This window comes from Bradysia coprophila (assembly GCF_014529535.1).
Source record: "Bradysia coprophila strain Holo2 chromosome X unlocalized genomic scaffold, BU_Bcop_v1 contig_12, whole genome shotgun sequence".
NCBI lineage: Eukaryota > Metazoa > Arthropoda > Insecta > Diptera > Sciaridae > Bradysia > Bradysia coprophila.
Window position 1 is genome coordinate 677,124 of NW_023503293.1, and position 20,424 is coordinate 697,547.

At 37.8% G+C, this 20,424-nt stretch overlaps 4 protein-coding genes across 5 annotated transcripts in view; 2 read left to right on the forward strand and 2 right to left on the reverse strand.

Annotated features, from left to right (window-relative positions):
* The window catches only part of LOC119067524, a 55,961-nt gene extending 54,526 nt beyond the window's left edge, over positions 1-1,435 (forward strand). The window contains exon 5 of the mRNA XM_037170553.1: positions 64-1,435. Coding sequence (XP_037026448.1) covers positions 64-1,416 — 1,353 coding nt within the window. The 3' untranslated portion in view covers positions 1,417-1,435. The remainder of the gene's footprint in view (positions 1-63) is intronic.
* Positions 1,436-7,550: 6,115 nt separating this feature from the next.
* Positions 7,551-11,926, reverse strand: LOC119067518 (endochitinase A). The gene is made up of 10 exons (XM_037170538.1): positions 11,475-11,926; positions 11,030-11,250; positions 10,179-10,939; positions 10,054-10,117; positions 9,028-9,994; positions 8,822-8,960; positions 8,340-8,680; positions 8,136-8,271; positions 8,033-8,055; positions 7,551-7,946 (listed from the first exon to the last, which is right to left on the reverse strand). Exons 1-10 carry the CDS (start codon positions 11,574-11,576, stop codon positions 7,731-7,733), a joined length of 2,970 nt encoding a protein of 989 aa, XP_037026433.1. The 5' UTR covers positions 11,577-11,926; the 3' UTR covers positions 7,551-7,730.
* A 1,940-nt stretch (positions 11,927-13,866) lies between these two features.
* LOC119067522 (putative homeodomain transcription factor) lies at positions 13,867-18,017 on the forward strand. 2 transcript variants are annotated; one of them, XM_037170550.1, is made up of 13 exons: positions 13,867-14,030; positions 14,680-14,747; positions 14,802-14,941; positions 15,012-15,217; positions 15,282-15,454; positions 15,548-15,890; positions 15,934-16,225; positions 16,295-16,473; positions 16,541-16,752; positions 17,111-17,240; positions 17,299-17,556; positions 17,630-17,707; positions 17,769-18,017. In XM_037170550.1, the coding sequence occupies exons 2-13, from the start codon at positions 14,719-14,721 to the stop codon at positions 17,913-17,915; spliced, it is 2,187 nt and encodes a 728-aa protein (XP_037026445.1). In that variant the 5' UTR covers positions 13,867-14,030; positions 14,680-14,718; the 3' UTR covers positions 17,916-18,017. The 2 variants fall into 2 exon arrangements, with proteins under 2 accessions (XP_037026445.1, XP_037026446.1); XM_037170551.1 differs by having other exon boundaries at positions 13,868-14,030; positions 15,949-16,225.
* Positions 18,018-19,241: 1,224 nt separating this feature from the next.
* Positions 19,242-20,186, reverse strand: LOC119067549. The gene is made up of 2 exons (XM_037170614.1): positions 19,556-20,186; positions 19,242-19,474 (listed from the first exon to the last, which is right to left on the reverse strand). The coding sequence occupies exons 1-2, from the start codon at positions 19,976-19,978 to the stop codon at positions 19,451-19,453; spliced, it is 447 nt and encodes a 148-aa protein (XP_037026509.1). The 5' UTR covers positions 19,979-20,186; the 3' UTR covers positions 19,242-19,450.
* Positions 20,187-20,424: the final 238 nt, after the last annotated feature.

Below are 20,424 nucleotides of genomic sequence, written 5' to 3' on the forward strand. Positions count from 1 at the left end.
TTGGAACTCAATTTTTCTTCGTCAAATTTCTGACTAAATCTTTCCATCCATTCTCTCCTCAAGGTTCTTATGATTGCACGTTATCATCGCCATCGAATTGCTGCCGCTATATTCGAAGTAACATTGTCAGCTCAAGTAACCGTCACCCATCAAAGAAATCCATTCTTCGTTCCTCTATCTGGTCAAAAGCTTCGATCACGTAGTCCTGTGTCCACCGTTCTGCAATTGATTGGCTCATTCCTGGTTATATACTGTCCGTATTATATCACCATTCTTTGGAACAGTTCTATAGCATCCCTACACAACGGCAATGTGCCGAAGAGCTTGGAAATAAACCGGTACATATTGATGGCAGTTTCGACGTTATTGACATGTTCCTCGACGATAAACGGAATATTGTATGGCTTGAAAAGTAAAGTTATGCGAAAGACATTCCAGAATTATTGGCGCAAAAAGAAAACTAAAAATGAAATCAATCACGAAATTCAAGCCCGTACTCCTTCTACTTGTGGCTCACGCCGGCCATCGATAACCACACTTGGAGTACTTAATCGTCCCATTCCGCAGCGACGACTCTCTGAAACACTATTCCACGCGGACAAAAATAATGGCAATCAAGAGAAACCATCCATGAAGCGAATTGCATCGGAATTGTCGTGGCGACCGACGAGTCTCACGTTCGCTGATCTCAAAGAAATCGAAGGATCCATACCGCACACAGCCAGCTGTAATACGTTACAAATACCACGCGTTGACAGTGAACTCAGTTCGGAAGCTGACCTGGAAATGTATGACAACTTGAAGAATTCATTCAGGCCGACCCTTAAAAACTGCAATCCCAGACAGGCCGTTAAGCCCACTCCGACTAATAATGCCAACAATTATCGGAATAGTTTAAGCACTGCAACGGCATTGTTGCACAAAGTTCTTAAAATCGAAATAAACGATCATTCGATGCATTTGGACAACGACGACCAGTTGAACGATGATAACAACGCAATTAAATCACCGCGAATTCTAATAACCCGAGCATATTCTGAAGACAGTGTAAAATCTCCGACAATGCCACACATTACATTTAAGAAGACGGCCAATGTTGTTGTAGAATATCAGTGGCTGAATGGTCAGGACGATGATAAAACCAGTGACAGTGAAAATGATTCGAAAATGTTGGAAACGACCAGCAATTCCACGACCACATCGAATATGTCGACACGACGTTATTCGTCATTGGAAGACGCCAGTTATGGTATGCATTCAGATGCAGATCCGAGCGAAGAACAATTATTGCTTTTGTCGTGGCCAACAACTCGAAAGAAATATACAGTACAAACGCACAGAGCTTATAAAGGACAAATTATACGACCAAATCCACTGTTTACCGATAGATGTGAGAAACCAGATGTTGTTCTTTAATGTTAGTTGTAAATAAATTAAATGAAAAAAAATATTTTTAGAAACAAACCAAAGAAAAAAATAGAAAAATTAAAAATGAAAAAACAAACCAAAAAAAAAATTAGCGAAAATTAATAATTTATAATTGTTAATTACATAAATAAATGGGCCAACAATGTTTTATGTGTCACAAGAATATTATATTTATGAGGAATATTAGAGAGATATGCAACAACAAAAAAAAAATAATGAAAATAAACTAAAAATATATTATATGTTTACAAAAGACGTAAAAAAAATTAACGGTTTTATTTCACGAAAGTCAAGAAACACGATAGAAGATGATAGCAGACGCGGTAACGTTCGTACGAACCAGTAGTCCAGAAGGGAACCAAAAAGAAAATCTCAAAATCCAAAATTTCCAGAACTTGTAGACATTGTGACACAAGCGAGGTAATAGAATTTTTGGAACCAGCACCTCATTAATCTAAAAAGTACAAAAAGGAACTTGAAAAAAAAAATCTCAAAAAATCCTACAAATTCGTCGACTTGAGCTGGAATGATAGTGGACTATGTGAGGTGGTGGAATTTTAGGGACCAACACACTACCACCTCAATAATATCAAAAGTCCAGAACCCAAAGAAAACTGTACAAATCCTTCAACTTCCTAGAATTTTTAGTGGTGTGGGGTTTTGGAATCTAAAACTCTAAAAAAGTCTCACAAATCTATCAAACTCCTCCAATTCTTGATCAGGTAAGAGAAGATAAGATAAGATAAGATAATCATTTATTTAGCTAATTTTCTATTATAAACACCACATAAAATCATAGAAAAAAAGGACTACAGCAAAATTCACACTTCTTAGTCAATTTCTGATCAACTTTTGTCTCCCCTTAAAAAATCACAGATTCATACTGACGTCTTTCCAAGAACTCCTCAAATTGATAATGATGGCCTACAGTCAATAACGTTCGATATTTGTTTGATTTCAGTATATTTAGCTTATCCTTCTGCCGACTCTTTTGACAGTTTTAACGTTTTAGTACGTTTTCTCTCCCAGCAGCAAAAACACTATCCCATCAAAAAAGAAACCAAATCGAATACCGCAAATGCATTTAGAATCTCAATAACCGAATGGTTAGAGGGGTTGCTCGATAAGGATTGGGTTTTGGTGTCGGTGGTTCGAAATTCGGTCAGGGCAGAATTTTTATTTACGGTTAATGGTTCAGATGTTCAGAAGGAGTGGTGAAAAGTAAATCCATTTTACCACTAGTGACGAAAAGCATATATGAAAATCCATTTCACCACTAGTGGTGAAAAGAAAAACAAAGAAATCCAGAGAAAGACCCTTCGATCGCCACCCAAATCACGCATGAAAAAGTTCAGTTTTCGCAGCGCAGTTGCAGAAAATAATTATTTTTGAGTGCATCGTTATTGTGTTTAAATATTGAAAAGCAATTAATTAAATTTGGTTTATATTACAACGGCAGTTGTAAAAATTCACTTTCATTAACTCGGCGCGTTCACTGGGCAACGCAACAAAATAGAATTTCTGTATTGTACTGCTGGGAGAGAAAACGTACTAAAACATTAAAAGCTATCAAAAGATGTGACGGAAGGATAAGCTAAATATATTGAAATCAAACAAATTTCGAACGTTAATGACTGTATGGAGGATGGTGGAACTTTTTAAACCATCACACTACCATCTCAATAATCCTAAAAGACCAGAAGTCCACAAAAACCTCATAAATCGTTCCCATACCTCGAACCAAATAGATATGTAAAATTCACTGATGTCCACTGTACGTGCACAATCCAACCAGTCAATCGATTTTCTTAAACATTTTTTTTCACCGATCGGTGTAAGTCAATACATCTCATCAGCATACGAGTGTCGGTTAAACAGATTTTTTGAATACATAAGTTTTTTTCATACCTAGGACCTGAACCTAGGACCATCCCTAGGACCATATTCTCCGTCTAATATGAAAAATATTATTCGTACCACGGACTGAAAGTGTTTTTTAGCGTGTGAGAAGTTTCCAGACAGAGCCGAAGGCGAGACTTTAGTCCTAGGTATGAAATGTACTATTTTTTAGAAAATCCTTTAAAGATTTTCAAGGATTTTCTTTGTTGTCGAGAATTTTCTAGTTTTCAAAAATTCTTAGAAGTGTGAGGATTTCAAAACTGTGAGTATTTTCTCCGTCTTTGCAGGATTTTATTTCTTTTTCAAGGATTTTTGGAGGTAAGTTTGGCGAAAATGATTTTAATTTACTTGTCGTGTGCTGAAAAAATCTCATTACAATACGTGTAACACATCATGCTTTGTGCCAACCGAGAATTGAAATAGACAAATGCCCAAAAAATCATAATTTACATGGTAAACAATCACTCTTCAAATTTGATCGATCACATTGCTTTGCATTTTCTAAAACGAATGTTGTAATAACTCATACAAATTCCATACTTTGAGTGTTGAAATATCCCATCAAACGGGTGCTGAAATAAGTCACTTTACAACACTAAAATGAGTGCTGAAAAGAGTCGTATTTCAATTCTCGGTGGCACAAAGTATTTTTCAACGCTTTCCAAAATTTCCAAAAAAAACGCCAAAAATTTCGAAATAAAGGGAACGTCCAAAAACCGAATTTTTCCACAATTTCAAGCGGTTTTGGCAACTCCTGAACTCAGCCTTTGCTTTTAGCTGACTCAAATATTTTTCAGGGCATATGACATCACCGTCCAATCTTTCGAGCCAGCAGTTCTCCTCTGAAGAAATAATCTTGACTTCAGGTAGCCAGAGTGTTTAATATCGACAATATTATTGTGTTCCCTGGCCTGTTGTGTATAAATTAATACCATTTAAGAAAGTTGACAAGTAAATTAAAAGTCATTTTGGAGCCGATTTTGGTAGGGATGTATTTGGGGTGATTTTGAATTTCGTTCTCTGATTTTGAGCTAACCCAACAGGAGGCTTATCCCCAATATTTTTATGCCGATCTTAGTTTCTTCCCCTGACCTTTCATAATTACTAGGAGGATTCGAGCAAATCCCACAAACGAGCCCACAAAGTGTTTTTTTGACCACCCTAATTTGCAGGAATTTATGAATTGATGCTAAGCATCAAAACACCATCAAGGGCATCAAGGGCCACAATATTATGATTAAAATGAACAGATTCAGAATGTTTTATCTTGTTTATTCATATTTTCATAGATACAAAAGTTATTTAGAATAAAATACAAAAATATAAAACATGTAAAATGTAAAATAATATAATAATAAATGTAAAAACAAAAAAAAAAATATTTATATTTATAAGACATTAAGTACGGGGTGAATAATAGATGAATGAAAAGGTCATTTGAATTGAATTCCTTTTCCCGAGTATCAATGAAATAAAAAATAATAATTTGGAATGCAACGCCTGATTTCATTGATTCGTCGCTTGATAGAAAAAAAATTGAAATTATTTGTTTTATTAGCAGGACTTATTTTGGAAAATTTTAATTCTGAAATTTTTTTTCGGAATTATTCAGAATCAAAAATTCTCTAAAACAAGCCCTGTTTCTTGGTTATTAACACCCCAAGCCCAGACTTTGTAACTAGACTTTTACTCACATTTCAAGTGTCGAATGCGTCACAACACGTTGGTTGTTTACGGGACGGTTGGAGTGCCGCACGTGGAGTCCATAGAATATAGAGTCCACATGAACCACAGTCAAAGTAGATTTTTTTTTTCTCGCCAGCGACCAGCTTTACCATTCCCTTTTGCGTGTTATTTATACACGCAAGAAAATGTATGATTCCGGGAATTATAGATTGATTACGATTATGCAAATTATGCTATTGACTAATGTGGAACATATAAAAATTATATCGCAGCAATTTTAACTATATATTTACAGTAAGTATAATCATACTTGCTGTGAAGTTTTGAAGTAAATAGATTCAACGGATTTTGCCTGAATCGTACATTCACCTCAAGTAAATGAAAAAAAAAAAATCTATGTAATTCACGGAACCATAGTTTTCTGTGCACGTTTATCAAATGGCTGATATTGTCGGGATGGATTTTTTTTATATTACGAACTACACTAACAGTAAATTCCAAATTACCGGTTGCATTCTTATGACTGTTGTCAAATCTTTTGCGGACGGTTTCTTAAAAAATAACAAAAAAAAATTCAACGAAATAAAATTTGCAACTTTCCACATTGAACCAGGGCCTACACAAAGAATCTGTCGTGAATAACCAAAATTTTATTACATGAGAATTAACAAAGCTCTCATTATCCTTAACCAAAAATAGTTGGGACAAAAGTGCATTAGATCCACAGCCCGAGTATCTTTTTTTTGTAAAACAAACTGAAATGTCTGCGTACCACCAAGGACGTGAAGTACTAAAACTCTCTTTGAAAATGAGTAGAATTATTAATAACGCGACAGTAAACAAAGGTGTCGAAGAGACATCACTACCTGTTCCTACACACAACCAAGGCTGTAGACTTCGTAGTAAAAGGTAAGTTCTTCAATAGATGTGGAGTGAACGATCGAAAATATTGCAACTTTTAATTCAACTAAAGCGAGAAATCAAAGTAATGTTCTAGTTCATGGTATGTAAGGTAAGAAAGATCAAAACTTGTTCCGTTTCAGAGTAGCTGTGGTACAGTATTATTTGTAAAATTATGGAAGTACTGAATTTACTGAAAAAATTGCAAATTCTACTATCGAAAATTTTCGATAAATTTCGTTAAACAAATTTACAAATGAATTGTCTTCCTGAGCTCACGGCAAAGTTTAATGTTTGCTTTCCACTCACCAAAAAAGTAATCCAAGTGAAAGACAAAATTGAATTTTTTTCAATTTTTGCCTTGTTTACTTGACAGCTTGCTCTCTCACGGCTCTCACACGGATTAATTTTTTGAGTGGAAATCATACTTAAAGCTGAAATAGCAGTCACACCGTTCATTAAATAGCCCATCTGTTTACCTGACAGCTAAACAAAAGACGGTGAATCAAAATGAATTTTTGAGAGACAACAGCACTGATTTCTACTTACGGAAAAAGCACTCCGTTTTCTATCCGTTTACTCTTTTAACAATAGAAAAGAGGCGTGGTTTTTTTGTAAGTGGAAATCAAGGCTAAGTGGAGATAAAATGGAATCGTGTTCAATTTATCCAACGAGCAGACAATCGTGTAGTTCGTGTAACAAGCGAATTTTCTAAAAGAAAACCCTCTGAAGATTTTCAACCATTCGAACGACATTTTCGTTCAATCGCAAGTATTTTAAGGATTTTACTACACTGAAAAAAAAGAGAGTTGAAAATCTTACCTGCAGCAGGTAACTTTGTCTCCAGGTAATGTATTTTATCTGCCGCAGCTGTATTTTTTGTATGAGACACTACAGCTGTGACAGCTATTGTAGATTACCTGGAGACAGAGTTACCTACAGGTAAGATTTGCAACTCTTTTTTGTCAGTGTATGTTTGTCGAGGTTTTCCTTAAAATGTAAAGGAATTTTTTGAGGATTTTCTTAACAAAGGATTTTTATTTGCGTGTAAAAGGATTTTATATGTTTTTCTGGTTCTCGAATTTATCCGGTGTTTACTTTATAGCTATACGCAAACAGGGTGAAAACACAGAGAAAACACAGAGAAGACAAAGAGTTTTTTTTTCAAACGTGGGAAGTGTGGTTCCAGCTTAACTGACCCAACTCATACGAAAATAGTCGCCACAACAACACCAAATTCGAAATTTTTCTGTTATGGCAACTCTAAATTTCACTTTGTAGGTTCAGTTATTAATGAAATATTTAAAAATCCGCGCCGCAATTCAGTAAATCGTACAAAATTTAGGACGAATTAGAACTTAGACTTCCGTGCGAGGTTCGAATCGTAATAAAATGTCAATTGGTCTCGGGATATACACATTCAATGTTAATGATACACTTTAATTAGAAGAATTTGAAGGAATATCTGAAAGGAAGCTCGGTTATACTTCAATGCCATTAGCCATTTTTTTTATAACTAAGGCACACATCGTTTTTGTTTTGCTATAAAAAAGCTAACTCTACTTGCGCGTTCAACATGAAATTTTTTCTCTTTTTCCGTTTTTGATTGAGTTGATATTAAAACTAAAAAATAAATATTTTTTCTTCAATTTAAAAATTAAATAAACAAAAACAAACAAAAGTTAATTTTGTCTACAGCCATGCGTGAAAATTATTTATGAAAAAAAAGAAATTATTTTAAAGAAAATAAAAAAAATCGTTTACCTCCGCTCTGTGTGATAAAATATTGTTTACCTCCTCTGCCCACCCCCACAACATCATTGCACAATGTATTCTTTGTAGCTTCGCATCGATTTCAATTGCTTTTTCAGTTTGGCCACCAAGTCAGACGGCTGCACCAATATCGATATGTCTCGACCGACCGAATTCAGTCTGTCTTTCACTTCATTGTCTTTAAAAAATAAATTTAACGGACGACCATTGATTTCGGTTAGCACCCAAAATGTTAGCGACAGACCATCACAGGATTGTGCCTGGGCGAGAACAAGAAATACAAAAAAAACGAAACGATCAGTATCAATGGACGGATTGAAAAATAAAATAAAAATTGATCACCAACCTTAGGTGGAAGACCGTACCGTGCTGTGGAATGGTAGGGAAAAGAGAAGAAAAATATTTCTTGTTAAAATCGGTTCAATTCAACGTCGACAAATCGATTTTACCTGATAGACTCTTCGGCACAACATCAACTATTGTCGCAGTATTCCCGTCTCTAATCAATCCTAAACATTGGCCATCCATTTCTCGACGAATGGCGTACACTCGTCCGAAAGGAACCCGCCTTATGATCAATTCAATCTGAGTAACAAAAACCATAACAGTTAAACCGAACACATCAACGCTGACTGTTCATCTCATTCACTTACATACAGTCCGGGAGCATTTCGAATCACACGCGTTGCTTCGGACGATGTCGATATGTTTATGCCTCCGATCGAAATCAATTGGTCGCCGATGTGTAACGCATTGTACAGCATCGGATGTTCTTTCTGCTTCCATCCACCGACCCAAACGCCACCGAATGCGTCGATCAATGCAATTGAACCGATACAATCCTTGCGACGCAACTGTATACGAACGCCGCCCGGATGAATCATTTCGCGTCGCAATTGCATGACTTGTTGTTCGCGTAATGTAAGCCTAGTGGAATGTGATGTGTTTTCGGGGCGGAATGGTTGGGGAGCGGGTTGCATACGATTTCGCGATTCTGCAATAAAAATTTGTGGTGAGGGAACGTAGCCGGACGTTCGAATTAGTTTAATGAATGCCTATGGGCCACAGGGACGATAATCTTTCGATTACCTGTCCAACACATTTGGTTTGCGTTCGAAATTGCTTCGAAACTCACCGTTTGTTGGAGCAGTGCTATTCACATTATTATTAACGGATCTTGACCGTGCATCGGATGTCGACGAGCTCCTTCTCCTCTGTTCGTGAGATTCATCGTTTGTTGATTCGTTATTGGCATTTTCGGCGTGAGTTTCGTCCTACGAAGAAAAATCATTGTTCGTTGATCACTCAACATGTTCGTGCCTTATTACACGCGAAACTTACGTTCTTTACTGGCTGTCGTCGTTCGTTACCCGAATCTTTGCGACTCTGCCGCGATATGCACGCTTCTGTGAGTCCACGCGTTAAAAATTTCCTAATTGCTGGCAGAGGTGACGAAAGATTCTCTCTCGATGAGACGGGCTGCTTTTTGTTGGCACTACTTGGAATGTGGTTCTTGTTGTGATTGGTAGCAACGACAGAACTGCCTGCATTATTTAACTGTACAATATTCTGCGTTCCGGCAGTTGATGTTGAGGCAACAGCCAATTCCTCCGACGATGGTGCATTGTTTTCCTTATTCGTAACGGTTTCTTTGTGAAGATTGATTCGGTTCACATGCAACTCGTTCTGACTAGACGATTTCGGTTGCTGTTTCGCTACAACCATTTTCGACGATGCCATCTGTCGACTATCTTCACTCGCTTCGGTGCTGGTGGATGGTGTGATAAACACTTGTTCATAATGCATTGAATTGGTTGGTTTCTCATCACTGCCAATGGGTATGTTTGTCACAGCGCCAAAACTGCGGACGGAAGGCGAAGTATCGGCAACACTGGATGATGATTGCGGCTGGGATTCGCTACGATGGAGACCTTGTTTGATGATCTTGCCGTAGCCAGTTGCCAGCGACGTTGCACCGGAAACTTGAACGGTAATGTTTGTCTTGCCCTTAACCGGCAGATTGGTGCCGGTTGTTATGGATGGTGGTGGTGAATAATTGGACGGAATGATTTGGACGTTGCTCCGAAAATTGTTGTCGGCTTTTTCGATTGTCGAGTTGAGTGTCGGAAAGTTAAAAATTTCCTTTGATGTTTTCGTCGACGAAATGGGACTGGACACTTGAATGATTGTAATGTTAGTTGTGCCTATGTCATCGGATAATGTGGTTGGTATCGCAGATAGAATTTGAGGTTGAACAGCTAGTCGTTTCAGCTGGTTTTCGCGTGATGAAATTCGTGATGTTTGCGGTCTGCGAAAAATTCAAAATTCAATTTCGTTCCTTCAACTGCGAAAACACAATCGTCTTACCTCGGAATGACCAACGGTTCGTCCTGATAAACAGCTGATGGTGTTGACGAACTACTGCTAGTTTCTGAAATTTTTTGTTTGATTTGATTGAAATGAATTTTGAGCACCAAAGTCACCACAATTACCTCCATCATTTTGAAGAAGCAAATCGGATGAATTCTGCATTGATGCTGTGGATGTTGACGCGCAGGTGTTCGGATCGGCCAAGACATTATCCGAAAATGTCTTGGCCAACGATGGTAGATTGTCGACTTTAGGAAATAATTCCTTCCGGTTTTTCGCGGCACATTCGTGCATGAAATTTAAATCAGATAGTTGACTAGATCCGGTTACAGCAGGCTCATCCTCGAAAAAGAATGCATCGTCAATGGATCCATTCGATGAATTTGAGCTTGACTGTATGTTGGACAGTTGACTACTGTAAGTGGACACGGGATTCGAGAGCATATTCATCAGATTCTGCGTTAGAGTATTCGACATTGCTGTGACTGGAATGGGTGAAAAGGATGCTGACGCTGACGATAATGATGGAACACACGACGTCACTTGTGATGATGGAGACGTTGTCACTGTAGATGTTTGAGTAGTTGGTGATGTTATGGTTGTTGTAGAAACTGGCGTTGAACTCGGTATTGACGGTTGAATAGCTCGATTACTGCCGGTTGTGGAATGTGATGACGGACTAGCCGATGCAATTCGTTCGATTCCTGGAACGATCGCTGCCGGAACGGGAGGTGGAGCCGGTAACGGTGATGTAGGATCGCGAGTAGGTAACAGTGGTGCACGAATTTCCGGTAATTTACTGTACAGATTCTCTCTGGGCGACAGAATTTTCATTTCTCTCAATTTCTGACGTAACGTGTCGACCCATTCTTGCATTATTTCCCTGTAATTGATTCGATTTTCGGTCAATAAATCTACGCAATTGAGGACATCATAAAACACAACAAAAAAAATCTGGTATCAGAACATTTACCAGCTGGCAGCGTTGAATCGAACCACATCCGAGGCTAAAGTGATGACAAATTCATATTCCTGTTCCGACGGCACCAGAGCATGTGAAATGTGCAGTGTTGTTTGCAAATTGACCGTCCATTCGGGTATGTGAGAACCGGCCTCTCTCATGTCAACATATCCCTCTAATGTTGCTTCGCAATCATCGTGCACACAGAACACCACCCACGAACGATCAGATTTCTAAAACAAAAATTATGCACTCAAGTAGAACCACACACATAGCAAATTGTTGTTCGTAATTAATGAAATATATTTCTGTAATGAGAAAGTTTCTCTCGGCAAAAATTATTAATTACGACCAGCGTCTTGGTCACCGTTTACACCATGCACGCAAAAAATTTAGCATTTATTTTAAACGACACACATAAACATTCGTCTGTTCAAGATAATCATCAGAAATTTACCTTGGAGCCTGAACCAACTGTTATCTTTTTATTGTCAACTGTAAGTCTTTTCAGCCAAGTATTTTTATGAATTTCTCGGAAAAGTGTTCCTCGAGTTTCCATTGTGTTGAAGTCATCAAAAAATTCATTTAAAATTGAATTATTCCAAGCAAGAATTGCTCAAAATTTACAAACTTTTTTTTCTCTCTTCTATTTAAAACAATGCAAAAAAAATATTGTAGAATGCCAACACTCAAAAACTAAGGAGGACAAAATTGATCTACTTAAGATTGCGAACGAATATTGGCGATATTTTAATAAACATTTGATTTAAGTTAGAAATTGTTTGTTACGTTATATTGCACTGGTTTTGCTAGAATCACTTTAGTAACATAAATAATTGCATAATAAAATTGGAAAAAGAAGCATTTAAATTAAAAACATCACAAAATATACAAAAACCAAACGTCAAATGCGTCAAATTAAAGCGAATAATAGAGATCGAATTTTAACGAAAGAATACCGAAGTGAGTGTGTTTAAACCCATAGAAATGCCTTCACTGGGGAAATATAACAAAAAACTAATCGAAAATCGTTGTTAAAGAGATGGCGCGATTAAATAAATTCAAATAATAGGCCACCAACATCTAGTGTAAAATCATATATGAATGAGAGATATTACGACATGTAGAAGAAAAACATAGGCTAAAAAAACCTCAGTTGGTCACACTGATTTTTAGTTAGTGTTCCCAAAGTATATAAACATACTGAAGGTAATGCAAATGATCAATCGCCAACGGCTAATTCCATAGGTTCTGTGAACATACGCAACTCTTTCACTCTTTATGTTTGCTCCATCACATGCAATCGCACTCTACGTTATGCATGTTCACAAAAATGTAGCTGGTGCCTTTTGCATCTATCGCCAAAAGTGAAAGGGGTGGATATAGTCAAAATGTAACGTATATATAACTCTGGAATTAGTAGCTAAACTTTTTATAGAGATGTTTCTGACAATCAGATTTGTACGAAAATCGTACCGTTTTTTCGTTTTCATCTTAGATTTTCAAACAAGCCTGACTCTCAGAAATATCTCTATAGAAAATAGAAAATTTTAGCTGTGCTGTGACCAAGCAGAGCTTGGCAAAGATCATAATTATAGTTGATATTCTCAATGAAAGTAAATGGATAGGTATGGCCAAACGTTCAAATTTGTTCTAGCCGGAGCACATACGGATTTGCATGGCGCCACCTCAAACGAACTCATTTCTAGTGGAAATTTGCACTAGAAATGAGTTCGTTTGAGGTGGCGCCATGCAAATCCGTATGTGCTCCGGCTAGAACAAATTTGAACGTTTGGCCATACCTATCCATTTACTTTCATTGCATACAACTTTGCACACAGGCGGCGTAAGTCACGAATATCACTGAACTGCATAAAATCTGCAACGTTAATAATACCAGCAATGAGATAAGACGACCGAGCAAAAGATTGCAAGATTGTGTGGACGCGTATACTAAATCCTTGGCGGTCGTGGATAGGAAAAGACTGACCGAGGATCGTTACTTAATGCGTGGCGTTATAGTAAACAAAATCCGTCACTATAATTTGAATATGCTGGTTCGAGGTTTCAAGTCAGATTGTTGAAAGGTATCAATCTTTACATAGGAGAACTTAGGATTCGAAATTCGGTGGAATTAGCGACATTATTCATATCTCTCCATATTAGAGAAGGTGGTACGTTATTTAAGTCGATTCTCGTAAATTCTTGCTTAAAATTTTAGCTGGACCACTCATACAAACAAAAAAGTTTTGTTCTTGTTTATACGGGTGAAATAGTTCCACGCACACGCATATCAGGACTAATAAGCAGTTACAGTTTTGTTTGTATTAGTATGATGTTTGCATGAAAAACAGCTGAATCAAATTCTTGTCTAAATTTCACTCACGTCCTCTGTATGCTTCGAATTATAGAATTTCAAAGAAAAATCTGAAATTTTACCACGAAGGGGAACAATTAGAAATCTACTCGTATTGAAATGACTCCGAATTTCAGTTCAATCGCTCATTACTGTACCTCTCCTGAAATACAGCAATATGTTTCTCAAATACAAATTGTATCCGAATAGGTCGCGAAAGTCGTTGTTTGACAAGGTAGTATAGGTCAATTAGCAGATTCTGGAAATAACGAACTTTTTGTCGAACAAAAATGACTCAGAGTCTGAGTCTCAGACTACAGATTGTAACTTTCGATTGAATGTTCAAATTTTAAGCATTCGAGGACACCTCCGTTTTTACTGTCTTTGGTATTTAGTCAAATTCAATGTGATATCCCCGTCTTTCAAGCACAATTAAACAATCTCTCAATTAAACTCAAACCTCTCTATAACCTTACCCAAATTTAAGAGCAGTTCATTTGCACATACACAAGTAAACAATCAATGCATTAATCACACAATAAGTATTTCTGCAATAAGTAATTGTTTCCAAAAAAAAGTCATGCTCAGAGTGATATTGACTGATGAAGAACTATATTCTAACACGGCAGCGACAAAACTTGTTTACAAACTTTTCGAGTAAGAAATATTTGGTGTCGTAAAGAATGATGTTGTCATTCGTTGTGTAAATTTTTGAAAATTTCGATTACACACAAACAAAATGTGGATCGAAAAGTGCCAAAGTGATAAATTGGGCAAATGCCCGGGGCACCCGAAAAACAAAAATGACACCCGAAGCCCATAAAAAAACTGGCGCCCGAAAAAAGCGACAAGAACAAAATAGTCATTTTCATGCTTCGGGGCCGAAAATAAGGACAATTTTTCGAATTTTCTCGGGTTTCCGGCCCTCTGCATGAAAACTCACATGTGCACCTGTTTGGGACGGTTGATTTAAGGCACTTTCGCTTGTAGACCTCACTTCGTTCGGCCTACAATCCGCGAAATTGCCAAAAATCAATCTTCCAAAACAGGTACACAAATGTATTTATTTTTTAAAGTGTCTGTGGCGCTCACGGGGTAACTCATTATTTTTATCGGTTGATTATCTGTTATCGATAACGACGACAAAAATAATGACAGGGCCCGGGTAATATGGTCCTTTTATGAAAATGGATGTTAAAAAAATTGAAGCGCAAGATTTGAAATCAATCGATTAAGTATACTTTGATCGATGGAAGTAATAGACCCGATAATAATACTGGACGGATAAACTATTTCATTATTTCAGATTAAAATAAATGTGACTGGAGCGGCGTACAACGGCTAGATGAAGAATCTAAATCAGTTAGTCGGATGGTTTGTAAAAAAAAGAGTAATTGGCACAGTATCGACTTCAATGTGTCCTTTCAGGTATCAAAATAATATCAGCAAATATGACAAAAATAAGTGGGATAGTTCCGTGAATAATCAGACAATAAACGCATACGGCAAATATCCGAAACCCAACAAACAAAAGCCTGAATTAATTGATGTAGACACGTTGGTAAGAGGTAAACAATTTTGTGTCTCACAGAAATTAAAGTCAAAAAGACTGGGAAATATTTCCGTTTTCTTCATCAGGCTCATCATACACCAAGGCTAAAACGAAGCAGAATCTATTCACTGTGATACGGTTAGCGTTGATTCGTTTCCTGCTGTTACCGCTTTACTCACAATGGTGGGTCCAACAGACATCACGAAAAATTTACAATTTTCTGCTGACTTTGTACGCGCTTCAAGTATTCAATTTTGGTATGTACATCTACGTCACCAGTTACTGCGAAGAGGTAATTAAGCGAATCAGGGAAAAATGTTCGACCAAAGTCAGCTGATGCGCAACTTTACCTTCAGAACATTGTTATAGTGAGAGATCTAATGCTACCTAATTTATTGAGTTTACTGCTGTCGGTCATTCATTCTCAAATTGTGGCTACAACCGACGGCAGAGTGAAATCATCGATCGATTTGCAAGAAAAGAGAAGACGACTAAGTCGGAGAAATGTTAAAAGGAAAACGTCGTGGAGGTACAGATTCCATTTGATTAAGACGATTAAGACACCCACTTTTTCGTCATGAACACCATGATTCGACGCACTAAGACATTTTGTCACTTTTAGAGGATCATCTACTTCATCGAAAGCTTCGTCGGCTAAATTTGGTGCTGACCAAGGGGAACCATTCAACGGCAACAAATTCAATGTCCATCGAAATAGCTCAACCAATTGTCCGCCAGGATTGAAGAAACGAAACGCGGACTGGAATCACGTCTACAGTCCATATCGGTTGAATAAGAATCGGTTGGAGTCGAATTTGGAATTGAATTTAGAGGTCGAGCGAATGCAAAATTGTGAGGACACGAATGCAGAAAGTGAACGAAGTGAATGGTCCAACATTGACCATGGTTTTGAAAGTTTCAATGGAAAATCGTCGAGTAGCGACGAACTGGGAACAACAGCCAGGGTAAGTTGGTTGTTCTAAAGTTTCATTCGATTTAGCAATAAAGGTTCCTCAAATTCAGACTACATCAGAGAACAAGGAAGAAGAGAACCAATATTTGACCGTTAAGCCAAACGTTTTACTCAACGGTCAAAGGGTGCAGGAAGATGTTGACAAAAATTGTTATCTATCACCCACGAGTGGTCAGACCAATACAGTTTTCACTTCACCTTGGCTCGGTGTAACTAGCAACAGTGAGTGCAGCTACAGTTCGGGAAGTGAATCGGATTCGATGTCTGACCGATCGGAAAACAATAGCTTTCCGCTTGCACACACATTTAAACCCGTCAACGATAAAAGTAATTTTTTGCGTCAATGAAACGAGCGGTGGACTGTTTTGATCGCCAACATTCTCTTTCGGTTCACAGTTTCTTGTTCATTGTGGCGTGGCAATAAATTAACCAAAGTTGAGATGTCCGTACTCGATATATCCACATCAATCACCAATAAAGTTGAAACGATGACAAAATCTTCGGATTACATTTACATCGGCTTGATGCTCAGCGTTTTGTTGACATTGGTTCCCGTACTTTGTAGAATATGTGAAGTAAACCGTACCTGCTAGATGATTATCGACGGAACCTTTTTTAAGCAAAAAAAAAAAACTTTTTCAGGCGGCGTTCGATTCTACCACCACCGAGTTCACCATTCTCGATATGCCTGCGATTCTTATGGAAATGATTCCGAAAGTCACTATCATCAACAGTGCTTTCGGTCAAACGTTTTCGGAAAAACTATTCCTGTCGATCGGACTCCTGCTGCGATTTTGCTTGACTGCGTTGCTCTTCTTCATGTTAGCGGTTGCTGAGAGAACTTTCAAGGAAAGGTTTGTTTCGAAACAACCTAAACGAAATCGCACACCATAATTGTGAACGGTGTGCCAGCGAGTGCAAGTTTATGTACAAATTTTGATTTTTCCTCACTACGACCGTTGTGGTGGGATTGTGAAACCGTGACGATTTTGGTGTGTGTCGAGGGAGAAGCTACGCGAGCAAATCTTGTCCTACCTACTCCCCGAAACAGTCACCAACTGGCGTCATTGGTTTCTATTGGCATCTATTGGATATACCAATAGCAAATACCATCTGTCCCAGTATTTGCTCGGAGTTTCCCCCTCGATGTGTGTGTCTAAGTCAACGAATGAAGTTTCAAATAAAATCTGTCTTCTCCGCATCACAAACTAGGCTACTGTACGCAAAACTCTTCTCACATCTAACATCCAGCCGCAGAGCTCGAAAATCAGAGGTGCCACATTTTCGTCTGAGCAAGTTGCGTAACATTAAGACTTGGCTCAGCGTTCGATCTTATTTGAAGGTAAACGATCCTATCCATGACCGTACGGCTTACGTCAAAACCAAAATATTTTGAGCAGAGACGTGGACCACAGCGATCTGTCGATGTCATTGTATCTACCACCCTAATGTTGTGCTTGGTGTTTGTATCGTTTCTATGTGCCGAATCGCTTAATGACTCGGTTCAGCAACATTGGCATTATGATTTGGAAGTGTTCATTTGGTCGTGTTCACTGGGATGCTTTATTCTGCGATTCATGACCTTGGGCACAGCAATTAACGACAAATATCGAAGTGTATCGATCTTGATCACGGAGCAAATCAATTTGTATCTTAAGGTAAACGTGGAAAGATGAGCAATACGGCCGCATCTTTGTGACAGTAAACTGGATCTTTTCATTCGTTTTACAGATGGAACAAAATCCGGTAAAGAAAGACAGTTTTGCTGCAGCGAACAATGTACTGAAATTGGCCGCGGATTTATTGAAGGTTAAATCGAAACAAAATTTTATCGACAACAATGTTAAGAATTTCTCTTTCAATGTAACAGGAAATTGAAGTGCCATTTAAGATATCTGGCTTCAACATCAATCCATACGTGAGTGCTGGCATAAGAGTTCTGATCGTATCAGCCTTATCGGGCATATGCAGTGAAATTTTGGGTTTCAAGCTGAAATTATTTAAGTTTAAGGAGTGATAATGGGAAAGGATTAAGGAAAATGCGAGCAAAATTTTATTATTAAATGTACTTAAGTTTAAGTGAAAATAAAGAGGAAGCCAAAGATTTTGGAGCAATTGATGAATTATTGTCACTAGAAATGTAATTTCATGTACTTCCGGGGCAAATAGAGAGCAGATTCGTCGTAGATGCTACCAAACTTCCGTAAGCTCTACTTTGTCTGAAAGTATATGCAATTACCTTTCTAATGACACGCCACACGACCATGTACGTTTTGTGTACCTCGACAAATTTCTGTAAGTTTCGTAAGCTCTCAGTCTTTTTTCGATTGAAAACTTCAACTGTACATATCTCAGTGTGGATGAGTTTTAAACCCAACAAGACCCTATTTGCGCCGGAAGTACATGTAATTACCTATCTAATGACCAGTGCCGCCTTTTCCATATGGGCCAAATGGGCAAATGCCCGTAGCGTCCGAAGTGGAGTAGAAGAAAATGGTGCCCGAGGTCCTTAAAAAAAATTAGCTTTACTAAATTGACACCTATTTTTCCGATTGTCCGATGGCGCCCAAAAGCTAAAAGCGGCACTGCTAATGACACCCCACACGACCATGTGACGCTCGTGTAACTGGAGAAATTTTTGTAAGAAAAGTGCAAGTTTTCTGTTTTTCAGAAGAATACCTCAAAACTCAGTTACTTTGTGAAACTGTTGTTACAGTCAACGTCCCGTCAAATTTATAAAGGAATTTGCTTTAGCTAGTCCAGTCCATTCATACAAACGAAACTGCTTTTACTTGTTTATGCGGGTGGAACTTGCAGGTGCGTGTAGAGGTAAAATCGTATAAACAGTTTTGTTTGTGTGAGTGGAGCAGCTGAAAATCAGTTGAAGCAAATTTGTCTGAATTTTATCGTTTTCAGCCACGAAACATAAAAATACTATACAGACCTTTGATTCATAAGTATAGGGTTACTGGCCATTTATAGAGCGACGTATAGTGTCAAAATAGACAGAATTCTATTGTTCTAATGTCAATTTTGACACTATACGTCGTGGAAACATCGCTCTCTAAATGGCAAGTTAGATTTTGGGAAGCCAGCACAAAGTTTAGAAGTATCAATTTGATTTCAGTATAGTGCGATCAGCACCAAGTTCGAATTTAGCTATGAAAATCGAATCGAAAATCTGAATGCTTGACGAATGTTAATGGCTAGGAACCTGAAAGGTTTTGTAATTTTTCAATATCAGCAGATTCAGCTGCTGAGTCCATAAAATTAAATATCGATTACGGTTTCACAGTTGAACATATCTACCACACGGACGTTACGAAAACAAACGAATTTAGTGAAGAAAACCGAACAAAAATTTATTCAAAAATATATATTGCAAGATATCCATGATCGAACAGAACAAAATATCTTTACACAAAAGCATCATAATTAATACCATTAGTACCATCAATAACTCGGTATTAAAATTTGAAACAAAACGCTTACAATTAGAAATTAAGATAACTCATTGTACTGCAGTTGTTCTTGGTGTGGGTAAGTGGCAAATTAATTTTGTAGCGGACGTTGCTTCTGCGAAAACACGAATTATTTTGCTGAGTATATAGCTCTGCGTCTTAGCTTCTTGTCAGCTAATAATCATGTTCTACTTACATCGTTTTCGTTTCGCTGTCGCTGGGTATGATTTGTTAGATTATCCATTAGATTGGCATACAGAAAGATTGTGGCTGCTTTTCGGCTCGGTGTCATATCAGTTTGACCATAGTACAGATCGAATGGACACCCTTTAATCTTCCTAGACCAAACGAAACGCGAGGTGTTGGCATCGAATTTGTATGTAAAATGTGGCAGTCCATTACGCGTAGTCAGTGCACAAATTGATTCGGTTTTACAGTCGTCAGACGTTACTATTTTTTCCAATTGATCCGAAAGGTATTCGAAGTATGAGAATTGCAGTTCGCCGTAATAATAAGTCGGATGCAGCGAGTCCAACACTGTCAGATAAATTTTCAATTTGTCAACACCAATGTCCACGTAAATAGCCAAGTTATTGATTCGATTCATCATGATGTGCATAAAGTAGGGTCCACAGGAAAACAATAATCGGGGCACACGTTATTATTACTAAAAATTCACCGAAAAGGAAGAATTTATGATTCCCGTACGTCCAAAGGAATATAAACACAAAAATGTGTTACACAAAAGTGAGTTGAGATTTGAAAGCAAACTCAGCGGTCAACTAATAAAATAGAAAGATGCTGCACGTCACACACATTATCTGGTGTACACACACAAAGTATACACGGAGAGAAATTTCTCCTCCATTAATAATACGGCATTATGGCTCTGTGGATTATCCGATACTTGTCGTCTCATATTTTACTTTCGCTTACAAAGGCTGGGTAACAATATTAGACTTTTGGAATTTTCACATAGAGGGATAAGAATTCGTGTCCTGACTATGAATCAGTCTCAATCCAGGGCCGGACTGGCTACCGAAAGGCGCATCGGGCGAATTGGCT

Coding starts and splice junctions, on each gene's coding strand:
- LOC119067518 (XM_037170538.1), bottom strand. CDS start 11,576: ATGGAAACTCGAGGAACACTTTTCCGAGAAATTCATAAAAATACTTGG. Junction 10,118..10,178: donor GCTTCTTCAAAATGATGGAG/GTAATTGTGGTG, acceptor AAAAAATTTCAG/AAACTAGCAGTAGTTCGTCA. Junction 8,681..8,821: donor TAGCACTGCTCCAACAAACG/GTGAGTTTCGAA, acceptor TTTTTATTGCAG/AATCGCGAAATCGTATGCAA.
- LOC119067522 (XM_037170550.1), top strand. CDS start 14,719: ATGAAGAATCTAAATCAGTTAGTCGGATG. Junction 16,474..16,540: donor TACTTTGTAGAATATGTGAA/GTAAACCGTACC, acceptor AAACTTTTTCAG/GCGGCGTTCGATTCTACCAC. Junction 17,241..17,298: donor GCGTTCGATCTTATTTGAAG/GTAAACGATCCT, acceptor TATTTTGAGCAG/AGACGTGGACCACAGCGATC.
- LOC119067549 (XM_037170614.1), bottom strand. CDS start 19,978: ATGCACATCATGATGAATCGAATCAATAACTTGGCTATTTACGTGGAC. Junction 19,475..19,555: donor GACAGCGAAACGAAAACGAT/GTAAGTAGAACA, acceptor GTGTTTTCGCAG/AAGCAACGTCCGCTACAAAA.